General features: G+C 34.4%; 1 protein-coding gene across 1 annotated transcript; it reads left to right on the top strand.

Moving 5' to 3' along the window:
• Positions 1–8,588: 8,588 nt before the first annotated feature.
• On the top strand, positions 8,589–15,731 carry LOC137394884 (FAD-dependent oxidoreductase domain-containing protein 2-like). Its single transcript, XM_068081659.1, has 8 exons — positions 8,589–8,715; positions 9,037–9,549; positions 10,848–11,036; positions 11,282–11,533; positions 12,303–12,548; positions 13,203–13,386; positions 13,896–14,130; positions 14,818–15,731. The coding sequence occupies exons 1-8, from the start codon at positions 8,694–8,696 to the stop codon at positions 15,154–15,156; spliced, it is 1,980 nt and encodes a 659-aa protein (XP_067937760.1). The 5' UTR covers positions 8,589–8,693; the 3' UTR covers positions 15,157–15,731.
• Positions 15,732–26,656: the final 10,925 nt, after the last annotated feature.

The raw sequence follows: 26,656 nt of genomic DNA, 5'->3' as shown, positions 1-26,656 counted from the left end.
AATGGGAATAATAAATGTGTGTTGATGGCCAAAGAAAGAATGGCAGGTGCAGTGGTGGGCAGTAGCAAGCAGCAGTAGCACAACTCAATGGCAAACACAACATATCTATATACATGTATATTATTCTCAGTGTTTGTCTGTCAGTCATCTGTCATTCCTCTGTCCAGTTATAGAGATAAAGCTTTAGGAAGAAAAAATCCAGATTCGAAAACGAAGCAAAATGGATTAAAACTCGGAACCTCCACGTCTGCAGACCCACGAGCTAACCCAATACACTACACCACCCTTCCCATTCTGTGAAATAATAGGGCAGATACTTATGCACACACTTATGCAGCGCTTGAAAAAGTACTATTGGCCAGCTTGACATTACGCATAACACCAAGCTGGCCAATAGATAATAATTCAATAAAAATATAGATATCCCTATTTTGAAAATATATCTATATTTCCAATATAGAAATAGACATATTTTTAAGATAGATATAGCTAGAATGGTGTGTGCACTTTCTTTACCTTTGTAGAAGTAATGGTAGGAAGCAAGAAGTATGCAGGAAGTGTACAGTTGACCCACAAAGATGACCTAGTAGTTAAATGAACTTCTACCATTGGACTTTGTGATGGCTAAATCGCTCCTTGTTCTCTTCAGCCTGCATGATGATCAAGCAGCCAAAGAATCCATAAATAGTTGGTATAATCATTGACGAGATAATATTCAACAATCTTGTATAAATAACTTTAACAAAAGCTCGAAATTCATTTTTTGTTTTCCAAGATTGTCTGACGACATAACTATCATTTTTATCAATCAACTTGTCCTTTGATATTATCTGATAAATAATGAGTACTGGCTGCGCCTGCAGTCTGCTCAAACAACGATTAAGAGTGCTTCCATATTCTGTAGACACTTCAGAGAGGTACATATGACAAAAGACTCAAAATTTCTATCGTTAAGGAGTATACAATAAGTAATTGTTTAGGTATGTTTATCCTTAAACTGCTGCTTTCAACGAATTAGACTCACTCACTAGAGGATGCTCTCTAGACAAATAAAAAATAGTTCTTAGCATTTACCAAACACCGTGGTGATACGACAAGCATGTCGTTATCATAGCCTTGAAACATTAAAGCTAAAAACTCAATAACACAAGAGTGAGATAGTGAGCTTTTACTAGTGTTTTTGCTTTTAGTGCATGCTCTTGGGATGGCCAAAAAAGTTATCAACGCACACTTGAGGCGAAGCATTGAAAATCAACTATGCAGTCATTGATCTATTTCAACTAAATTGGGCTAGCGAGGAAATGAACCAAAATTTATTTTGCTCGTTACTTTGTGCCGTGTTTAAAAAAACAGCACAAAAAGTCCAAAGTACAAAACCTAAACAAACGATTACAAAAATTATGTAGTAAAAGATTACAAATTGGTATAATAAATGAAATAAATTGTGTTTGTTTTTGTTTTATTGCATCAATTTTTGGTATTGCTGTAGTGTGAACCATAGCCATTTACTATAGTTAAATTTGAGCCTTTCAGCACACTCTGCTTAGTTGTTAAATTTTACAGAATTATTTTGTAATCAGTATTTTTAGATTGTACAAGACCTGTCACTCATGTACCATCTTAAAAACTCTTTTAATATAAATAGTATTTAAGTTGCAGTTGATTAGGTTTTCAGTAGAACCAATTGGCTAGCGAAATGCTTGATGAATTTCCCTACTTACATTCAGTCTCTGAAAAAAGATAAAATTGGGATAAACGAGACTCATCCATGCTTACCTGACGATATTGCATTAAAGATGTGGTTGCGTCAAAAAGGTCAATTTAATGAAATTAAAACCAATAAAAGGCTAAAACATCAGCTACAATTTGATGTCATTTTTGTCTTTGTAGATCAATCCTGTCCATAGATATATGCGTTTGAATGAGGCCATCTTTTAAAAAGCTCACATTCCAGCGGGTGCTTCATTCGTGATGTAACTAGTGATACATCTGAAAAGAGTCCACAAGCAATAAATATAAGGTCGCTTCATTAGCCAATCATCAGCACAAAATTTTTATATAGGTCGTAATAAATGTTATCACTTGTAAAACGCGTTGTCTGTGATCTCAAATTTAGGGATTTTACTCTATTATTAAATCGCATGGACATCGATATTTGCTAAATTAATTAACATCGTTACTTTAACGAATTACTCGATCGACACATTTTATTGACGAACTACAGAACTGTAAAAATTGCTGCAAAGTTACTGCGAACGTGACTCCGAGTTTTCTGGGCATCAGGTGATTAAAGTGCTACGGAGGAGGATAGGAGAATAGAGGTAAATTTATCTTTTACTTTGAGTCTCCTATAGATATACTGTTTACATTCAGATTATATTTCCCTGTTTGATGTTATAATGTAATTTCCTGCGTGTGCGAGATACGTATGTACAGTGAGTTCTTGACGGCTTCTTTTTAATCCAAAGCATCTAGCAATGCAATGGTTTAGATTGATGAATATACCAAAGGTAATATTTTTAGTACTCATTAATACATGTACTAATTAATAAAATTATAACTTTTTGCTATCACCAATCATTGTTTTATAATTTTTTATCATTTCACCGAGCTATAATTATTTGCTTCAAATTTTCTGTGGCAGTTTTATCTAGTAAATTAGATTTATGATTTGACTTTAAATGTTCACTTATCACTTGTAGAAAGTGAAGAAAATCGATTGATCAATGCACATCTTTAACTTCCAGAACCAAAGCTTCGAAACGTTGACTTGGTATACTTATGCTTTTGTTAAACATTTATTCATTTTTAAAATTACAGTCGCAATCTATCTAACTTCCAATTTGAAAGCTTTCAGTAGATACGCGTTAGAATGACATATCTATGAATGACATATATTTATTGCATTTGTTTTACTGATTACAAGATGTTTATGTGGTCCCACGTGCCGAAGCAGCTTTGTCAGTTTGGAAACTGCCATAAATGGGAAAGAGAGACTTGAATTTGTGCTGGAGAAACCGTGATGTTTTGTTTGAGTTTGCTGCAGTAGATGAATTTGTCTTATTGTATCAGCTGAAACTATGTGAGTGGCCACGACTTGATGGATATTTTTAATAAAAGCTTTATTCTAAAATGAAAATTATTTCTCGTAAAAATTATATAATAAAATAATATTGTTGAAGATAATGCAAAACATGATTTGCAGAACATTGAATATATCATAGCCTGGTTGACACCTGTGCTGAAATCTTTTTTGAAAGATGGATTTATGAAGTGCAATCAGAGCTGCATGGACAGGCAATTTTGCATAGCTCAACCATTTGTCTAGTACTTGAATCAATTAATCAAATGTGACCAGTGAATTTTTTTCTACACATTAATACCAATAATGACTCGATAACGTTGACAGTCGACTATACAATGTGTATGACTTTTAGGAATGTGTTGGTTTCACAACATATTTTTTTCAAAGACGCAGTTTGCTTATTTTATTTACGGTAGTAAGAAACTAGTTTTCTGTGTGGACAATGATATACAGCCCCAACCCTAGGATAGGCGACGAGCATAATGTGGGCGGGACTTTTGGAAGGCTGTAAATCGTTAGTGTGGGTAGCGACAGAACTGTGCCGATACAAAGACCTTATTCTATATAGTTTGCTTGACAGAATTACCGTAGGCCGGTAGAATTTGTAGTCGGTACTAAGATGTTTACACAGCATTTAGAAGAAACTAATATGACAAGCTTTTAATTTTTCTTGTTTGAGGCCTTTAAGACATTGGTAATAATGTATCTGTAACTGGATTTAAAACTTTACTCTAGCCCACAGGAGCAAATACAAGATAAAATATATGCCAATAGAGCCGCGTAGGACTAGACTTTTATCGCAATAGCCGATGTGAATACGAGAGATAGAGACAGGTTGTATCACGCGTTACATCATTTTGGGCAAGTCTGGGCATGTTTTGTTGGCCTGATCGTTTTTACCACGATCGAATTTTTTCGATTTTAATCTTCAAATATCTTGACAATGAGATCGCCTAACACAACAAACAACATATCAACTGATAGACAAAGAAAATACTTTTTTAAAAATCAACTCAAATTTGACGCAACCACATCTTTAAAGATGCTTAAAAACTCAATAGTGGTCTTAACTTTGATTAAAATAGGCTTGCCAAGTTTATATTTCGATTTTAGGCCGAATTAATCTGTCTATTTATGAATAATCGGATCAGATGGGTTAGTTTTAAGATATTGCGGTAACCTTTCAAAGACTTGGTAACATTTAAATAGGTTTATATGTGTTTTGTATCATTATTATACTTAAAGGTTGACTTGCAACAAAATTCACATTACCATTATTTGATATGAAATGATTCACCATGTCTTACTCTGTTGTGTTGTATGTGCAAAATATGTGGAAAGGTGATTACAAGCTCTTAAAAGCTCAAAAACGAACAGAAAATTGCAGCCACACGAGACCGCCGTAGTTTGGATTCCCTTTCCAAAACGGCTCAAATGTGATGTAGTTGTGAGAGATGGTTTCTGTTTACACTTTCTTGCAACCTTATTCGTCGAAATATTTTCACAAATATACTTCACGCATTCAATAAAACTATGTCTATTGTTCTTACGCGTCTATTTTATCGTCATTGTAATGCTGTCACTTTTAGCACTGATATCTTATAACTTACCGTAAAAAATCGTTAAACTTTTTAACCTTAGCTCGAAGGAGTACATATCATTGTTTGATAATCATGATGAGCCTGTTGGTCACCTGGGATAATCGAAAAGTGCTGCAAAAATTATTTGCAATGTATTTGGTCACATGTTCAGATTACAACTTGACGATTGAATAATGCCGAAACAAAATTGTAAAGTAGCGAGCATCTATATTTGATACGGGGTCTTCGGTAAAACCCGAAGTGTTTGTCATAAACTAGTGCTACGATAAGTTTTATATTGAGCTTTTTATTGGCCTTTCAATTCACGTGAGAACATAGGTGACAAGACGATAACCAAATTTCGTGGTTACGTCATTGGAATAAAGAGATTCCAATCTACGGCGGCTTTTCGTTTTTGAGCTTTTAAGAGCTTGTAATCACATTTCCACATATTTGGCACGTACAATACAACAGAGTAAGACATGATGAATCTTTTGATACTAAATAACCGTAATGTGAATTTTGTTGCAAGTCAACCTTTAAACAACTCTATACAAAAATGGTTAAATTTGTTGAAAAGATTTCGGTACAAGGGTTTGGTCTTGGCCGTTAACGGATAATCTTTTGGGAGTTGTGTACACTTATGCATTTATCATAAATTTCCCAAACAATCACTTTGCTTGTGTTTGGTCATGGGATAATATTGTTGAAGATAATGCAAAACATGATTTGCAGAACATATTGAATACATTATAGCCCTGTTATCATCTGTGCTAAAATCTTCTCTGATAGATGGATTTATGAAGTGTAATCAGAGCTGTATTGACAGGTACTTTTGAATAGCTCGACTCAATTTTAACGAACCAAATATTAAGTTCAAAAAAATGTATGCTCTACGTCCTACTAAGTGAAACCAGCTGAGTACACAAACCGCCAACCAGGTGCAAGAATGGTTTTATTAATCCTTTACCAGAATCAGTGGGTTAATGGATTTTAACAAACTTGACGCTGTTTTGCGTTCACTATTTCGGTCAACTCATAAAACCATTTGTTTTGTGCTTTAATTAACTAATCGAATGGACCAGTAAAATTTTCTACAAATTGATACTAATAATGACTAGATAACGTAGACTATACATGACTTTGTGAGATGCAGTTGGTTTCGCCATATATTCGAACATATTATTTCCAAAGATGGCGGCGTGCCTATTTTATTTAGTAGCTAGTTTCTGGTGTGTGTGTAGCAACTGAGAACTTAGCTGATACAAAGGCAGTGATGAAATAAGCTAACTCGACGACCTAATTACCGTAGACCGGTAAAATTGGTAGTCGGTACTCAGATTTTTACACAGCATTTAGAGGAAGTTAATATGACAAGTTTTCAATTTCCCTTCTTTGAGGCATTTTAAACATTTATAATAATGTATCTGTAGCTGGATTTAAAATTTTATTCTAGCCAACATGAGGACTTACAAAATAAAATATATGCCAATAGAACCGCGTAGGACTGGACTTTTATCGCATTAGCTGATGTGATTACGAGAGATAGAGATAGGTTGAATCACGCGTTACATCATTTTGGGCAAGTCTGGGCATGTTTTTTTGGCCTGAGCGTTTTTACTGCGATCATTTTTTTCGATTTTAGTTTTCAAATATCTTGACAACAAGCCTAAGACAACAAACAACATCAACTGATAGACAAAAAACAGACTTTCTTTTAAAATTAACTCAAATTTGCCGCAATCACATCTTTAAGCCTAAATTCTATAAATGTATGGCTTTAGTTCCATTTAATCAGTTTTAAATAACAATGTGTTCACATAACATTATGCCAGTACAATGTACACTTAGCAACATATATAATAGCAACAATAGCAATGGCAATAGCAACATATATAATCAGATGGCCTATTTTTGAAGAAGTACTATTTTTCCATTTAACTTAAATATTTAGCCTTTTTGATGCGAAAACCTTAAATAATATTTTTTATAAGTTTTTATAACTTTCGAATATTTTATTTCTGTGAATAAAACCACCTGGGTAAAAGCTAATTTAGAAGAAAACATGCATTCACAAGAATCGTTTATTTGAATCGCTAATTCTAAGAAACTCATGCTACGACAGTAAATGATGCAGTGAATGACACATGTGAATCATATGACATTTGGATTATTCGCGGTAGCAAATTACAGTTTACAACTTGTCAATATTTGTCAAAATCGCACCTTAAATCTACCTGGAGCTCACCTAAACATTTGTATTTTAACCATTGCAGACGGACTAAGTCGACCCATGAAAACCATTCTACATTTTTTAAGCTCTACATTTTTAAGCTCATTTTTAAGCTTTTTTCTACATTTTTAAGCTCTGGTGATTTAGTACATGTAATCCATTGGATTATGGGCAGTAAAAGACTTGGAGGAGATCAAAGGTAATTTTAATCAGTCTGGAGAAGGTTAAAAATAATGGCTGATGCCCTAAAGGTTAATGACAGCTGCTAGATAGATCAAACTCTTACACAAACCACTGCCCTGAAACCTTGACCCAGTTTATGAGGAATCATATGAACTTCTCACATATGATGTTGTTCTTAGAAAGAACTACATCTGCATCTGCTGGGTGCACCGCAGAAGGCTTAAACAAGCCTATCCCTTTAGATTATGACAATAACACGTCTGAAAAATAAAAGATCACCATGTCATTCTGTATAGCAGAGCTTGTTATTTACAACTAATGTTTCACATGAGTGCATAAATAGCTACAACTATTATAGATGTTCTTATATAGTCTGTATTTAGGTATGAGAAGTTCATATGAACTGTTAATATCTGAAGTGCAACCAAAATAATTCACACGTAAAGTATTTCGGTTTACAAAAAAAGTTATTGTAGAAGATCTTGAGTTCAGATTTGACCATCGGAAATATCTAGCCTATATCTTTTTCAGAGAAATTTTCAACGTAGATTATCCGCTACTAAAAAGCCGATGTGATATACCGCCAAACTACTACATGCGACGTTATTTGTTCCGACATTTGCTTCTTGTGTCACAACAGTCATATCTCAAACGGTTATATGTCAAACAGCCATATGTCAAAATGGTCATATCTCAGACGGTTGGATGTCAAACAACCGTATGCTAAAATAAATCTTTATAAGAGAATATACTATTTTCATTTAATTATTTTCATAACCCAAAAAGCTTAATGACAAATACTTTGTTAGTGCACATGCCATTAAAACTAATGCATAATATACAACTATTTACAATGTTAAATATTAAAAAACTGAATTATTACAGTAATAATCCTAATATAAAAGTTTTGATTGTTATTTTCACTGTTATTATTACTGTTATTGTTACTGTTATTGTTACTATTATTGTTACTGTTATTGTTACTGTTATTGTTACTGTTATTTGCTTAATCCCTATGCATAAGGAATTTAAGCAAAACCCTTACTTATACTTCTAAAAGCTGTCTGGTCTGACCAGGGCGTGGCATACATTTTTCTGCATTCTGTTTTACTAATTCGAACCAAGATGGATGGAATTTAAGATTATTAATGGATGTGCAACAAATACCGGCATTTGTATGGTTGTCAGTGATGACCATTAATGTTTCCAAGTGTCCTCTGAATGGGGTTAACAACTTTCATAGCACCTGTTATCTGTTTAACATATAATCCTACTTGAACATAATTTTATTTGGAATTCTTTATTTGTGTTAAGTTATGTTTCTTTGTGATAATCTGTCGCTCTGTACTGGTTTCATCTTGTCTTACTTGTTTCAGACAATTTATCAACATTAGTCTCACAAATTCCTGAATAACTAATGAATGGGCATAAAAAGTGTTCTTCATTCTGATTGGTTGGCAGATTTTACATAAATACTGCAACACTATGGAGAGCTTTGCATTAGCCAGAGAAGAACCTGCAACGTCTGTCTACTGACTTGTCACTTAGTGAATAAGCTAGATCAGACTAAACCTGAGAATCAACTATTGCCTAGACAAGTACCTGCTGCAATATGGCGCCTCAACTAGACACAGGTATGTGAACCCATCATCTCTTGTGTGTTTAATAAGCATAGAACTATCGGTTGAAATACAGAATAGATGCAATGATTCTTTTGGTTGTTTTTAGCACAAAATTTGGAACTACTATTTCATAATTAAGTTTTTAATTAAATGTTTAATGTATTGCAGTATTGTTTGGTGTTTTAAAACAATGGTTTAGGTGCACAAATCATGATAGGAATAAAAAGTGATTTTTGCTAAAAATTGTTATTTTTGTGGGTTCGGGCATGCATTGGCGAATTGCCATATTAGCTTTGTAGCAGACCTTCTGAGTGCACCATTTTGTTTTTGCAGAGCTTGCAGGTCTTGCAATGAATGAGCCATACGAGTATGTGATTGTGGGAGCAGGACCCGCCGGGCTACAGATGGCCTACTTCTTGCAAAAGGAAGGACGGCGCTATGTGGTTTATGAAGCTCAACCTAGAGCAGCAACATTCTTTGAAAAACTTCCTAGAAACAAGCGACTTCTTTCTTTAAATAAGAAATACAACTTCTTTGAAGAAGCCGAATTCAACTTGAGACATGACTGGAACTCCTTGCTCTCTGATGATGGAGAGATGAAATTCACAAGCTATTCCGACGAGCTCTACCCGAATTCAGGCGACCTTGCACAGTATCTTAATGATTTTGCAGAAAAGTTTCAGCTCAACATCTGCTACAACACAAAGGTCACAAAAGTCAGCAAACCCGCAGAATGTTTCCTTCTCACAGCGAGAACAGATGGTGGAGTCGAGACCAACTGTTCTGCTCGATGCGTTCTCATGGCTACAGGAGCTATGGAAGAGAATGTCCCAGAATCGATTGAAGGTAAGCAACTCAACATATTATAAATATAATCCATTTTCATCGATTAAAATAACAAAACAAAATTGCGAGATTTAGATAAGGATACTCGAAAACTCTCAACTTTGTTTTTTATCAAACTGTGCGACAAAAATGATTTTATTTTTAATCTCACAACTGAAAAATAAATAGTTATCTTGTTACCCTGGATGGTTGAAATAGTTTCTGCTTCATCAACCAGCAACAAATTAGTTTATGTCCCTGTCTCATGAAGATTGTATAATTCTCTATCTGATACGATCAGTCAATAAAAATTCCTTTTTTTAGTATCGTTCTTGACAGAAACATAAAAAGAAGAATCGATGACTGTCATTTTAGGTGATTATGATTTCATCCGTGTTTCAACACAATCTAAAGAGATCGAATTTATGCTCCAAATGGCATTTTTTGATATGCAAGTCTTTGCAATTTAACTATTGATGAAACCGCAATTAATGTATATTTTCATGGTTTAGTCATTTTCTGTAGCCATTAAAATTATTATCAGATAATAGAGCCAATCGCCAAATGTTTTTGAAAATTTCATCAGATGAAAGGAAGTGAGCGGTTCAACGAGGCTAAGCTATACCCTGAGCCTGTTCCTAAAAATAGGCCTCGGTTGGGGGGAGCTACATGTACTTCGACCACGGGTCAGCTGAAGTTTTTTGTCACGTCTTCAAAAATTGGTTTGTGCTTAAATTTGGCTTCAATGACATTTTGTCAAAATTGTTTGAAGTATTGTTCAGTATTGCAAAATTTATACCCCCATCCAATGTCATATCCTATATGATGTGTTGAACTAAAAAACTGGCATATTTGATCAATAGGCCTATGTCGTTTTTTTAACCATTTCTGGCCAGTGGCCATTAGATCAATCTCTGGTACGAACTGTTTAGTCATATAAACTTCATTCACAATATTGCCGGCCAGAGCGCTAAACTCTAGCCTTCCTTTTGAAGCTGAAAGTTATATCATAACCAGAATCAGGTCTATAAACAGGGTCGCCAACTTACATGATGAATAAAATTGATGCTCCTCTTTCTCATTTGGCTCAATATTTGTCTTTGTGAGGCAATATCTGACACCTGTCAGCAGGTCACACTTAAATTAAACCAAACCATAGTTAAACTATATGACTAGTTCCAGGAGGTTATACAGTTTACTAATAAAGATAAAGTTATTTACAGGAGTACCGAGTGTATATACTGTCAGCAGTGTCTAAAACTATGAACAATCGTGTCCTTACGCTAATAAACTATTCTCCATCAAATTTATCTATTTAGGCCTGGAGTTGGCAAGCACATACGGCCAATACGATATGAACAAGGAACAGTATAAGAACAAGATGGTATTGGTAGTAGGAGGAGGCAACTCAGCTTTTGAGACAGCCAATTATCTCTCTGACACAGCGGCTATAGTGCATGTAGCCTTTAACAAAAGAATTCAATTTGCTTGGAATACTCATGCAGTTGGTAAGTCACCCAAAACAGCTTTGAGGTTGCTCTACATTTGCACTTGTTGACATGTGTCAAACTAAACGTTATGCTATTCTAGGTAAAGGTAGTTTCCATAGGCGGCACTTGCCTATTATTGTCACAGTTTTCTTATGTAAATTTCTTTTTTTTTGTTTAATCATCGGGGTGGTTACCTCAAAATGGTTTTGAGCAGGTTGACATTCATAAGGCCTTCAGAAATTTCCATTGTTATTCTATTTCAGGAGATTTGAGAGCTGTCAACAACAATATTATAGAGATGTACCACCTCAAGTCGCTGCATTCCACAATCGGCAGTAAAGTGCATAAGATTGTCAAAAATGAACAAGGAAAGTTTGTTGTCACTTTCAAAGACCTAAATACCCACTGGGATGTCCCGGGCTGGCTGCTTTTTGACATGGAATATGACCAAGTGATCACCTGCATGGGATGGAAATACGTCAGGCCCGAAATGTTTGACGACACAATCAAAATAGGTGCGTGCACTCTGCAAGGTTGACTCTATGACGTTATGGCCTTAGTGCTTTTGTCTCAAGCTTTGAGATAGAAATTACATTTTGTTTCTTCAGGCAGAGATCGGCATCATTTTAAAATGGTTAGCTACTTTTTGCTGAACAGCTAGCCAGTTTGCAACTACAGATGAGAGTTGACAATCTGTTATATAAGGATCTAGAAAACATGACCTCTGTCTGTTTTTTACATCTATCAAAGACCACCAAAAGCTAACACAATCTAACAACATAAATTGGCTTTATAAAACCCTTCCTTCTCTATGAGCTCACCCTATCAGAAGGCTCAGCTTTGCCATGTCAGATGTAGCATGTCTTATCGAGGCACATGCTGGCAGCTGCCACATACCTCTCCGCCAGCCCACGATGATCTCATCAGTCAGACTGGAATGTTTTTGTAGGCCCTTTAATCTAGGTTTTAATACTTTGAGATAAGTGTTTTTATCTAGCTCTACGAGACGTTACTACAATGCTAAGCACCACGTTAAGCTGGCGATGGTCTTCATGGGTCTTGGTGTCTCCGAGACTTCCTTTTATCTTCTAGGCCCCAACTGAGCACCGCTTTTTGAATGAGCTCCAACTTGTATAACTTTCTCTCATTCTGTAATTATTCCTCTAATCTTTCCCAGCTCACTGCTTTATCAATTACTATAGCAATTTATATCTCGGTTTTGCAGACAGTTGACTGCGTGCGGCTGTTTTATGGATACCTGATTGTAGTTTATTTTATTTATAGAAACGGTTAGAGATGGTAGATACCCCAAGTTGAGCAACTGCTGGGAAACGGACACCGAAAACTTGTTCTATATCGGCACGACGATGGCATCTATCGACAAACAATCGGCTTCAGGATTCATCCATGGTTTCCGCTACAACATTCGTACTCTGTTCAACTTGCTCGAGCAAAGATTCTTCAACAAGCCATTTCCTCACTTCGTGATGGGCTGCAAAAACTTGCAGGCTATCGCTGACAAGGTCATTGGTAGGTCATCCCTATGGTATGACGCTGTGGTAAATAAGTCTAGAGGTCATATATGTTAAATGTATACAAACTGCTATAAAAGTTAGATAAGAAGTCAGCTATTCATGATGCCAGTCAGAGTGGTGTTAAAATGCTTATTTTTAGATGCAACAGTACAACTTAGCAAAAAAATTAAAACCAACCGTGGGTGGTTGAAAGACTTCCATGATTATCGAGTTTGGAATGTTAGCTAAGCAGTCAAGCCTGCTGTCTGCACTAATTAGGCAAATAAGATGCCAGTCGGGTCTAGGAAGTGGGTTCTACTCCATTGACCTAATAAATATCTCATCGCTCAGTCAGATGTCAGAATTATCTGCCATTACAACGCCAACACTGTCTATAGTGATTTCTTCTAAGTGGCGGAATAGTAACTGTATGATCTGTCACAGTAGACATATTCCAGCTCCAGCAAAAACAATTTTATGAGACTTTCACAAGTAAAAACTGTCATCAGTTGAATCACTCATATCATTACTGCATTTAATTAAACACCTTATGAACTAATCATTGTGAAACTTTGGGAGTTGCGCTTCCCACCTGACCTACTGCCTGTGCATAAAACCCTACTAATCTCATAAATACCCGTATTATTATGTAAAACATTTTTCTTTTTAGAAAGGTCGACAGTGGCTGACTCTATTTATCAAATGAACGGATTCCTATGTGATGTCATGACGATAGACGACAAGAGTTGCATAAGATATTTCACAGACCTGCCCGTCAAGCATGTGATGGAAATACCGGAGTTTAGAGCAGCGCAGCATGTTTTCATCATCTACCTCGCTTACGGATTTGACAAGTAAGCTTTTTTACGCAGCACTTTCTCAAGAGCCATTGCTCAGAGTTCAATTCTAAGACAAAAATATGTTCTAGACTAAACTAATGGTGAAGAATAAAGACCTGCCAATCTACTTGAAACTAAACAGTCAAGGCCAATTTTTATTTATACTAAAAAAAAGAGATGAGAACTTAGTTGGTATTTTTAACTATGGTACTTTATAAATAACCTGCAGACAAACTATTGCATATAACTAGTGAAATGGAAACCTGAGCGATGCCATTGATCGTGTGAAAGGTTATTCTAAGTTATTAAAATTCGTAACAACTACTAACAACTGGTTCAGGCATCTTCATCTCCTAGCAAAGTTTAATTGCTCTGTGATAATCTTAGGTTATAAAAGGATAATCTGCTGGATTAGTGGCACCAAGAATTACTAATACTTTATGAATTTGTACCAAGGGTTATATCTTTATTCAACTGTAACTAGAGATTGCTTGAAGATTCTGTAGCTCATTCTTGTACATTAGGTTTGGAGAGACGGCGAAACCAGTCGACAACGTGCACGCTCCAGACTTTTCTTCAAACCGCTGCGGATCGTTCATGCACCCGCACATAGAGTACCACAGCTACGGGGAGTATGTAGACCAGACTGAGCTCATGGAGTCCCTTATTGTCCGCTATGATGACTGGTCCAACGCTAAGTTTCCTCAATGGACAAGCGCAACAAATGAAAACTACGTCAAATATTTCGTCAATGATAAGGTAATAGTAGAGAGCAGAAGGCCTACTCAATACATTTGCTTCTGGCTCTATTTGGAGGTGGAATTTGTCCTTTATTACTCATTCAGCCACTGCCCATGAATGGAATCAGATTGATATTTTAAAAATTGATTTTACTAAAATGCATATTTGTCTGTTGTTTCATGAGTCTTTACAAGATACAAGATCAGCTCTATAATGTTTCATTCCATGCACAGGTGAACACTAAAGTAATTACCGTAATGATGTTGCGAATCATTTTGAGATTGGTAGCGAGGATTGCAGAGTTTCAGCTCTGGTGTTTTGCTCTCATACTCTTTGTTCAACCATTTGTAAAAAATCTTTTGTAATCTAAAACTCCTCTTATTGCTTTGCAGTGATACTAGTAATTTTTTATATATATTAATTATTATTATATAGATTATTATATTTCAAATCATTAGTTCATCATTTCCTCAACAAGTTCCTCGTTACACTTGTACCCTGACAAATTCATCAACTCAATTTTTTTCGATCTTCACGCGCGATGTTAATTCCTTTTTACCGACTTTATAATGTGTAAACTTTCGATCGATCAAATTTGTGTTGTGAACAGTTGTTTGCTATCAGCCGGTTGTACTAGGTCTATCAGATTGACTCAAGTCTCTGATGTCTTTGCGCTATACGCCACAGTTATCATTCTCTTCGTAGATGGGATGGACGAAGGAAGTCTTCAACCTAACACCTCTTCCAGAAGAGGTAATTGGGCAGGTATTCGTGCCATTGAATGAGGAGGAACGGAGTCGACTACCCCCACTCTGGGAAAAGTCTGAATGCAAGCCTTCTCAGGAGCTACTCTCTAAAACACAACAACCTCAAAAAATACGAAATTTGAGGCCTACAGAAGAAGAGGTGCTAAACTCCTCCTCCTCTCAAGCCTCCGCCTCCTCTCAAGTGTGCTCTGCTCCTTCTTCACCCACCCTCCCTCTTCAGACCAAGAGACTCGGAACTCACCTTGACATTACAAGCCAAGTCACTACTAGACAATAAGAATATTTTTATTATTTTACACGTTCTATATTAACATATAACTTTTAATTAATAGTTTTGTACATAGAGATTTTGTAAATGGCTGACACGCAGGTATATCCTGTTTGATGTAAGCTAACTTGAATGGTGGATCTTTATGAGCCATAGTCCATTCATATATCTAGAACTAGTTTCAAACTAATTTTGAAATGTCGCATCGGAAATCCTTGAAACTGAAAAACATATTTTTGTTTTTTCCATAGTGTAGATGACGAATAAGGTCAATGCATGCTGACTTCGAATAATGCTCAATTGATATTTGTACTCGCTTTCTATTTATATACACAAAGAGTGTATTTGTGTATTTTTTTATAATATTACTATGAAGTTTGGCAATTTCTCTACTCTGTTATAGTATTTCTCTAGCATTTCTATAATCCCTCAATTAGTTGTATGCTGTCATGTCAGTTGTTATCATTCCAATGTAAATTCAGGGTATTTCTATTTTGTTTTAATTTTAAACTGGTTTATAAAATTAAATAACTGTCACACAAGAACTTTTCACAGCTTCTGTTTGTGGTTTATTTCAGTTCTGAATAAAATATAAGAAGTAAATTAATTTAACTATATTATTATTAACTGTATTATGTTTTCAAGATATGTTTACGGCTGCTAAAAAAGGTGTTTACACAAAGGTAAATGAGCTATGCTAATCTGTGGACCAAATTTTTATTGTTTTGAAAAAATATTTTTTAAAAGAGCAAAACATTACAAATAACAATTTTAGAATAAAGGCTGTAGGAGAGATGAGAGATGTGGAAAAAGGGAGTGGTACAAAAAGGGTTGGGGTGAAAGAGTTTGAGGAATGTAACCAGCACAATTATGAAGCACCGGTTGATCTTTTATGTTTAACCAAGCATAGCGGTGCCATCTTCATTATTCAAGACTATTCTCTAATTGTCAAAGCTCTGTCACCGCTTCCAAGAGGCCTTCTCTGTCAGACGGCTGTAAACAGCTGTTTATATAAACTACAAATGAAAGATATTGATGTCGATATGCCACAAAGATCACACAGTATTTTTAAAAAACTTTAATTCAACTTTTTAAAAATTTCTTGAACAGAAGTTTGTCAAGTAACATGCTGGCTAAGCTATAGTCTGGGGATCTAGGACTCGATACAGAGCAGTCACAGTAGCCACATATGTAAAACTAATTCTGACAACCATGTACCTGCACCTCAGAGCTTTACTTCTGGGAGAAGCAAATAATATAGTTTTTTGTTTCAAATCTGTTTGTTTTAAGATTCATGTAATATTGATGATGCTATAAAATATATAAAAAAAATGAAGCAAGGTAATTTTTTGATGGCTTGTTAATAGTGTTTGTACTATTAATATTATTAATACCATTTCAATTGTATGTTGAGACACATAGCTGAGTCGTTATGTCGAAGAATGACTCACTTCAGATTTTGACCAAGTTGTACGCAAAAGCTGTGTTAGTCGCTGTACCATCACAGCACTCTTTTTATGAAAACGTTTTGCCTTATTGAATCAATTAACTTTTACCAACTACCAACTGGAGGCACGAAAATGATTTGGTGTATGAAATATTAAATGGTAGATGTATTCAAATTTCTGATTTTTTTCTTTTGATTTTTCCAGCTTGATTATATTTTAGAGACATGATTGTCTTTATTAAAAACCACCAAAAATTTTTTATACAATAATTCTCATGTTGTGAACACAGCAAATAAAACATGCTAATATTATTCACAATTTGAAAGCAGAATGTGTCACTAAGTTGGCGCTAAAATGAGATGGCTAAAATAAGTAACTGCTTTAGAAAGTCTGTGAGACCATCAATTGACCTTTTCATTAGAGTAAGGTTGGCTGTTTGACCTTACTAAGAATTGTTGATTATTTGGTTAATTCTAGAAGGGATCATTTTTGATGTTATTTTCTGGCAAAGCGAATTAAAATTATTTACTTTGTTCATATAAGCTTTTTGTGTAAATTGCAAATCTATGCATCTGTTATGATCTATGCAAAAGTTACGCTTCGGCTATATGCTGAAGAATGTGGAGTCCTGCTGCCTCAGTCAACACACCTGCTGCCTCAGTCAACACACCACACACAGAACCCTGCAACAATCCTAAAACCTCTCATTGAGAACACCGTTCTTTATAAAAAAAATTAACTAATGCTATTTGGTTGAATTATAAAAAACTAAAGCTTAGGTCTGCAAAAATTCTTACCATTGACGACATGCCACTGGGCAGAACCAGAAGTAAGTTAACATACATAAAGTTCCACTTGGCTAAGATGTAAACTTACAATATTTATTAAGTGTTAGTCGACATTTTACAAGATCAACCCTTCTAACGAGTTTTATGAGTTTGTCTCTGTATGTTGATGAAGGCCAAAATAATAACCGAACTGCAGAATTTTGTTTCCTTGCTTTTTCCGTTTTATCATCTATAATTAATTTTACTGTCATTTTTTTGCCAGACTTTTGGTGACTAACAAATAGATAGCTTATTTTAAGGGCAATTTTCTTTGAACATTGATTTACAATTATTAATAAATTTTACTGACGCTATGTCATACCCAGGCTATATTTTTGTTCACGAGTTAATGTATCGACGTTTGAACAGTCAAATTGTTGATTTACTGGAGAAGTTTTTTACAATCCATTCAGACACTTTCCAATGAATAGATTGCACCTTTCTTGCCAATCTAATTAGTTATGACTACTACAGAATTTCGCGAAAATGAACTTTTACAACAAGAGGTCAGGGGAACTTTTGTAACGCATGGTAACATATCATTAAAGATGTGATTGGGTCAAAAATGTCGATCAAATGAAACTAAGACCAATAAAAGGCTAAAACATCAGCTACAATTTGAGGTCATTTTTGTCTTTGTAGACTAACCATGTCAAGAGATATAAGCCTTTGAATGAGATAATCTTTTGAAGCGGTCAGTTTCGAGAGGGTGCACCCAGTTCATATTGCAGGCCCACACCATTGCATTCTCATAACATAAATAATGTCAATACAAAATAATCTCACCTTTTAGCACTAGCGTAGCCATGACAACAGATGCTGATATGCAGTTTTTGAGATAAGTTCGCTCATCTCTCAGACAAAAATTGGTAAATCAAAATTAAGCCTAGCCTACATAAGTTTAGCCTACATGTGTAAAAAGGTTCAATAATGCGTGAGTACCTACTTTAATTCTAAAGTACACGATCACTACGGGATATAAAAAGGTGTCGACTTAATCATATGTAATTAGCTATGCGTCTGCAAAAAAGTTGTTGATTGGTGTCAGAGCCCTGTTAAAAGCTAGTTAAACTGCCGGGATATAAGGAGGAATTATTACGACCATATTGTAAAGTAGGTTTGACATCTCACTTATTGACTCCGGAGATTCCTAGTTCATCTTTTGCCTCAGCAGCTGTTGATGTTAAGCTATCTATCTACAAAATCTTTACGTGTATCTTTGGTTACAGGATTCATCACTAGCAATGCCCTAACTTCATTACAGAGTCAGTCGGCTCTGCTACAAGTTATATAAGACATAAGCTAGAAATTTCAAATACCAGCTCATTTGATTGTACTATCTCCTCTACAGTTAATGATTTGAAAAGATTAATATGAACTTTATTATTTTGTTTTTAAAGTTTTCTTTTCATACTTTTTCTCTGTATTTAATGATTTTTTTTTATAAAACGGTTAAACTCATTCCATAGATCAAACATGTTATACTTGCATCATTTTTCCTTTTTAACACACACTCGCACAAACACATGTGCATAACGGCTGAAAAGAAAAATTGGAATCAAATTCATTTTCAACAATGACACTTGACGAGGGACACCGCAAAACAGATTCGTAGTGAAGAAAAATTCGACTTTCTAGATAAGTTCTAGTCTAAACAATTACTCCACTTACTATTATAAATGCAGAGTTCTTTTCTAGCCTTGAACTTTACTTTATCTTATTAACGTTAAAGGTTGACTTGCAACAAAATTCACATTACAGTTATTTGGTATCAAAAGATTCACCATATCTTACTCTGTTGTGTTGTAGGTGCCAAATATGTGGAAATGTGATTACAAGCTCTATAAAGCTCAAAAACGGAAAGCCGCTGTAGATTGGAATCTGTTTATTTATCTGACGCAGTCATTACAGTTTGGTTATAGTCTTGTCACGTGATGTTCTCACATGAATTGAAAGGCCAATAAAAAGCTCAATATTAGGCTTATCGTAGCTCTAGTTTATGACAAACACTTCGGGTTTTACCGAAGACCCCGTATCAAATATAGATGCTCGCTACTTTACAGTTTTGTTTCGGCTTGATCTAATCGTCAAGTCGTAATCTGATCATGTGACCCAATACTTCGCGAATAATTTATGCAGCACTTTTCAATTATCACAGGTGACCAACAGGCTCGTCTTGATTATCAGACAATGATATGTACTCCTTCGAGGTAAGGTTGAAAAATTAAATGAATTTTTATGGTAAGTTATAAGATATCAGTGCTAAAAGTGACAGCATTACAGTGACAGATAAAACAGACGTGTAAGAACAATAGACATGGTTTTATTGAATGCGTGAAGTATATTTGTGAAAATATTTCGATGAATAAGGTTGCATAAAAGTGTAAACAGAAACCATCTCCCACAACTACGTCCCATTTGAGCCGTTTTGGAAAGAGAATCCAAACTACGGCGGTCTCGTGTGGCTGCAATTAACTGTTCGTTTTTTAGCTTTTAAGAGCTTGTAATCACATTCCCACATAGTTTGCACCTACAATACAACAGAGTAAAACATGGCGAATCTTTTGATATCAAATAACTGTAATGCGAATTTTTTTGCAAGTCAACTTTTAAGTTGTAAAATTACTTTTGAACATAAACACAGAATAACCAACTATTTATACATAGATCTGTTAAAAATATATACTATGAGACAATTATTTCAAACCAACTTGTACGTCTATCAAACCTACCTGCACTCCTTTTAAACCTACCAGTAGTTCTTTCAAACCTACCTGCAGTCCTTTCAAACTTACCCCTAGTTCTTTCAAACTTACCTGCAGTTATTTAAAATTTACCCGCAGCTCTTTCAAACCTATCTGCTGTTGATTAGATGATCTCATTGTTGGTACTCATTGTGAAAAATGCAATTTGAACATAGTTAAGAAAAACCACTGATATAAGTTAATGTAATTATGGCACGCAAAAGGTAATAGAACAAACTGACTCAGCAACACACAGTATGAAAGATGTATGCTCACACGTCGTGTCAGCAAATGAACTGGTTTTAAAAAACAAGTACATGTACATATATCAGTATAAACTGTTACCTTGAAGATATAGGAAGCCTTTAGACTCTCATATCCTACCCTAGAAGGATTCAGGATGTCTGTCACGAAATGGGTACACTATGAGCATTCGTTTAATCGTTTTCCGTAATTTCGTTTAATCGGAAACTTGAAGTTATCATCCACGTGTTGCTTTCAAAACTATTTGACTGACATAGTAAATACCAAAAGTTACCTGGTAACACCATCACGAAAAAATAAAAGCCGCGTATTTTTAAGTACTTACTGATGCCCAGATGTAAAATGCATTGCAGTCGCAGTAAATTTTTGCCTGGATATAAATGTAGAGCTCTGCATTAGCAGTGCAGTAGCAAGTATTTTACAGCCATGCAGTATAATTACATTACGTTCTTTTACTACTGCATAGGATACAGTATACATGCAGTAAAGCTGCTGTAAAACCTGATTTGAACGCCATAACGCTCTATTTTTCAATGTTCGCCTTATAGTAGTGGCATTTTATTAGAGGTGGCGTTCAAATAAAGGGTGGCATTGTATTTTTCAACTTGTTGGTCAGAATATTGAGAAAAGATTTAATCCTTCCACGGATGAAGAGAATGTCGCCTATACTTTGCACACTCCTTCGGGTGGTGCAACAGTAATCTTTTTGGATGCAAGGAATCTGCTGTAACTCACATCCAACTTGTCATATATCTCTAAATAAATATGCATCGGGAAGCTGAGAAATATCTTTACCAGTTGATATTTATTGCTTGCAATTAGCCTTTGATGATATTATAGCATGCATTGCAAATCGTTGGAGCTTTCAATTTTTTATTTCATTCTAAACTTGAAGACATTTTATTTTACATTTATATTTAATGATGTAAAATAAAAGCTCATTGCACTCATTGATATGCTCGCCAAAGTTTGCAGCCAAAACTGGCTTTTCATGTGCAATAGAAAAGGAGTTATGAACATCGATCCATTGTGCACCGAGTTTGGATAACCACAATGATGCTATCATATAATATGCTATAAATCTGCAAATTTATGAGTTATATAATAATAATCTATCAAATGCTACAAATATATATTTATCAACAAGTGACATAAATGAACCATATTCATAATACATGTAAAAACAAAAATTAACCTTTTTGAAACAAAAATATTTGCATTGTTTGCTCAGCCAGTTGCGTTCTGATTGGTGCTTTTGTACTTTTTCTTCTTCTGGCTATGCAATACATTCCAACGTGTTTGCTGACCTCAACTCCTTTGCTGTACTGCTGAACTAGTCAATATTAGCGTCCAAACAATTTTTTAGACAAGAAAAACTTTTTCGCGTTGCTATTTGAAATACTTTTCCTGGAAATAATGATAAATCTTTAGCCGCATGTGCTTAGGACAAGATTTGGTCTCAAAATTCCATCATGATTGCTAAAACGTTTTTCGCATTCATCGAAATATTAAGACTGCAATAAACAACTATCAACGACTATCAACCCGGTACAATTATAAACTATTTCTATGGTGTTGCATTAAAGTTTTAACAAAAAAATAATAAGGATTTGGATTTAGAAAAGGATTTTGATATTAACCGAAACAACGAAAGAATAAATTGCTATTAATGTAACCGAGTAGTTACTAATACGATTTTGTAGACACTTTTCTACTAATCACTTGTTATTATGGGTTTATGAAGATCAAAAATGTCAAATAGTGGAGGTCAAATAGAAGTGGTGTTCAAGTAAAGGGTGGCGCACCATTTTTCAACTTTTTTCTTATAGTGGCGGTCAAAAAGAGGTGGTGTTCAAATAAAGGTTTTATGGTATTTTCTCATGTGCAATAAGCAGTATTAGTGCAGAAGTATTGCCTACTACACAGTGTATAGCGCTGTATGCAGTAGGAGTGTTGATAGTGTGCATTTGGCAGTGCTAAAGGCAATAGGAACTTTTACATTACTCTGTACATATATACACATCACATTTTCTTGAGAACTCATCAAAGAATCAAAGTATGGATTTGACTTAGTTGCAAGCACAACATGATTTCGAGATGTGAATGATGCTCAAACTTGAGTATAAGTGAGCAAACAAACTAGTTAATCCCAATTAGCATGCTGTATATGGTTGAAATGACAATCTATTATGGTTTTAATATATAATGTTAAAGAAAATACAATAGGCCTACAAAACCCCAATTTCATCAATTGGAATGGTGATGTCTGACTCCCAAATTCTGAAATGATATAGATGTTAGAGTGCAAGTTCATGAAGCTTGCTGAACATGGCATCTGACAACTTTGTACAATGCAGTACATATACACCGTACTTGGAAAGCCAGCAGTGCCAGTTAATCCACATCATCAATCTGATACTAATACAGTTGCAGCACAGTTGCAGTTTCAAGAATGGAAGAATGTATGCATGAATGGCTGAGTTTTAGGTAATGCGTCATGAAAGTAAATGTGCAGTAGATCGCAGTGGGCAGTTTGCTGTAGCAGCACAGCTGTAGTAGCAGCAAATGTGTACTGCGCACTAGAAAGTTGAAGTGCTCTGCAAAATCACTGCATACTGCACTGCGACGATGCAGTGTATTTTCAATGTCTCACAACCCTGGGTATCTTTTGTTTAAAAATTAGTGACAAATGGTTGGAACACACTCAAAGAGATTGCACAAAAACTAATAAATTAAAAATATAAATAATATATTTATTCATTATTAAACACCTATTATAAACTGCAACAACCTATTAAAGAGCTTGGTCCTAAGATAGCTTTAATTACATTTTTTGATAAACCAAGTTATAAAATATAAACATTACTTTAGACAAGACCAAGCTAAGTTTCCACACAGAATTTCCATGTTAGAGGAACTTTACATTTAATAAACGCTTTAACAAAAAAGATCCTGTATAAAAATTAACTTAATCACAATTAAAATGGTATTTACATTTTATAACTCAACTTCTTCATGACCATGATAAAAAGAAGCTTTATCTCTGAGCTTTCCGATTACAATTTGCTGGCCAATTATTAAACGTATTGCTGACAAATATTGCTGTTGCTGCCAGAAACCATTGGAGGATTGCTACTCACCAATCGCTGACTTCACCACTAATCGGCAAAATTTTAAAAAACTGGCTGTTACTATAAAGTTTTAATTTAAATGTGAGAATGACTCAGAGTTATTATTATTATAAATATTAGATAGACCTTTATCATCACCAGTCAATTTATAACTTTATAATAACCGGTTTAGTATAAAGTTTAATATTTAACATTAAAAATTGCTTTATATAATATTTACATAATTTATTTAATATATATAAATAATATATTTACATAAAATTCATATAATATTTATTGGTTAAATATTATAATAAATAAATGTAATACAAATACTATACTATTTAACCAATTTAATATAATATCAAACTTTATTATAACTGGTCACACATTAGAATTTGTGAGTCAGCATACAGTAACTTAATTATTATCATTTCTATCTATTTATTTACACTATTTTTATATCCACCGAAAACCTGGTCTTTTGATCGAAACTATAAATGAAAACTAGAATGCTGTCCTCAACAAAATTACCCTATCAACCAAAGACCAAAAAACATCTTTCTTGTCTAACAGCAAGTAGCCCGCTGTTCATGGACCTGTTATGGCACATGCTAACACACTTCAGCATGCTCAAAAAATATATTTTTTAAACTGGTCATATGGAAGTAGATCATGTACCAATAATCTAGCCTATTAAGAATAAATGATTATATGAATGAAATATTTATTGAAAACTGGAAAACTTAGAGCGCTTTCAAAAATTATATTTTAGGGTTATGCTACCTGATATGGACCGCTACAATCGGCGTCTAAATACCTTTAACGCTGATGATCTAACTGTGTTATTAGATAGTTGACGTCTAACATAGATCTCCAATCTGCCTGACTATTCATTACATTCCTACTTCCCTAGATAATCTACTACATCTGATACCAGACACAAACACCTTGTCAATCCACTTTATAGACAGAGTTACGGAAAAACAGCTTTTTCTGCTAATACTCATCATTTCAATACTCATTATTTTAATTTACTATTTTTTATTTTTGTTTTTATCTCATGGTATAATTCGCTATAAACAACATTAACTAATGATAATAAAGTTCATATTTATCTATGACACCATAAAAAGAATTTACATTTCATTGTTTACGTGTGAGGTTTTATGAAGTGTTGTCATATCATATCGCTTACATCTCCGCAAACATTTTAGCTATATATTTTAATAATAGCATTTTTAAATAGGTTTCCTCAAGGCCACAATAGTCCGAATACAACTGGTGACCACACCTGGCTCTAACCAATGATTACTGTTCAGGTATTGCGACAGCTACATCGTTCATGTGTCGAGGGAGCAATAACAGCTGCTAGCAAGATACTTGTGACATGATCAGGATATATGAACATAATTTATGTGTTACCAATTCATCAGTTGCTTACCAACAATGTCATTACAAAGGAGTAATTTACTAATTGATTCAGCTTATTAATCTTTGTTGTTTTTACACTTGTAGACAGTTGGTAAAGTTTGCAGTAGATATTTTAAGCTGTGTGATTGGTCGATTTAATTAAAAAAATATAAACAAACACATTTATTTGTTATGGTACATTTCATGCTGAGAATAATGTAAATAATTAAATATAAAAACAAATGATTAACTTGAGAAATAGCGCTTTATTACCATGGGTTGATCAATAATGAGTTCTATTGGCTGATGATGCAAATAAACAAATTGCAAATGCTAAATAGCTAATCTAGTTTAGGAATGTAAATGTAAGGAACTTGCAATGTAAACTAGCTTAGTAATCTAAACCAGTTACATTTAAAGTTTTCAAAACTGGACTTTAACCACATTAGTTGGGGAGCAAAATAGAAAATTTTATGATAGAGAGTGCAAAAAATGGCATTGCTGAAAAGGATAATGGTTTCTGTACATTAGACAGGATCTATGTTAACCAGTGGAGGTAAACAACCATTAATATGCCAGGCTTCTAGTCTTGCCCTTTTCCTTCTGCTCAGAAAATCTCCTTAGAAAATTTATTGACTAAATTACTTTGTGTAATGCCAACAAATACAAGTAGAACTCTATACTCCGAGAGTGTTTTTGACTGTAAATGGGAACTACATGATTTGTTAGTGCAGTATGCTCAAGCGTGTACTCATGGAAAGTAACTGAAGTTTACTTATTCAGATTTATTCTACAAAGAACGGCTGATAGTGGTACCAGAATTGGGTACATCTAGTTCAGAGTACATACATGTACTTGGTTTGCTATAAACAGGTTTGTTAGCTAGTTTATAGCTGCGGTTTGCAGTGAGTTTATGTTTGGAGTTAGGTGATGTACCTCATTTTAAAATCCTCTGCCATCTATGGTGAAAATTTTATAAAAAAGTCGATACATTAAAAAATTAGTAAAATTATAGCCATGGATGAGGCAGCAAAAACTGATAAGGTTTGCGTTCATACAAATTTTGCGATATAATTTTAAACATGGGCTCTGTTGAAAAAATATTTTTCATGGAAGTGAATCCAACTAGACAGATTAATCCAAAAGTTACCAAAAATGGTCATACACATTGTATCACAAATTAAAAATATAAAAATTGCAAGAAACCTAATGCTTTTTATAAACAGTTAAACTAAAAATTAAGAGAACAAAATAAAAAATAAAATAAAAATTAACAAAACTGCAAATTTTCGAAACTTTCCAATCTAAGCTGCTCGACCTTGACATGACTCAAGAATTACAGCCACGCAGGTATTATTTGAGCATTGAAACTCATAAACTAAAGGGGACCATAAGTGCCACGAACAAATAATGCAAATTTACTTTTAAGCAAAATCAATCCTTCGAAATATCGATCTACTTTTGGCTAAACCTATGGAGTTGTTAGCAGTTTCTTACTGTTAATAAAAACATGTATAGTTTGTCTGTCTTACCAGTTACTTTTGAATGGAAATACTGTAAAATTGCTATTTAGATATTTTGCAACAGTGGCTGAAATTTTTCATTTTTTTGGCATGGTTAATTCAAGTTTGAAAGAGTACTTTAAATATGTAGATTTATGTACTGTTTCTGATGTTTGATTATATTTCATGATCATATCAAGT

Source organism: Watersipora subatra, chromosome 4 (genome assembly GCF_963576615.1).
Source record: "Watersipora subatra chromosome 4, tzWatSuba1.1, whole genome shotgun sequence".
NCBI lineage: Eukaryota > Metazoa > Bryozoa > Gymnolaemata > Cheilostomatida > Watersiporidae > Watersipora > Watersipora subatra.
This window is presented reverse-complemented; position numbering and strand designations above follow the sequence as displayed.

Bases quoted from the DNA above. Each gene is read 5' to 3' on its own strand.
- LOC137394884 (XM_068081659.1), top strand. From the start codon at position 8,694: ATGGCGCCTCAACTAGACACAG. The intron at 11,534-12,302 runs GTGCGTGCACTC...TTTTATTTATAG, and splicing joins TGACGACACAATCAAAATAG to AAACGGTTAGAGATGGTAGA. The intron at 13,387-13,895 runs GTAAGCTTTTTT...CTTGTACATTAG, and splicing joins CTCGCTTACGGATTTGACAA to GTTTGGAGAGACGGCGAAAC.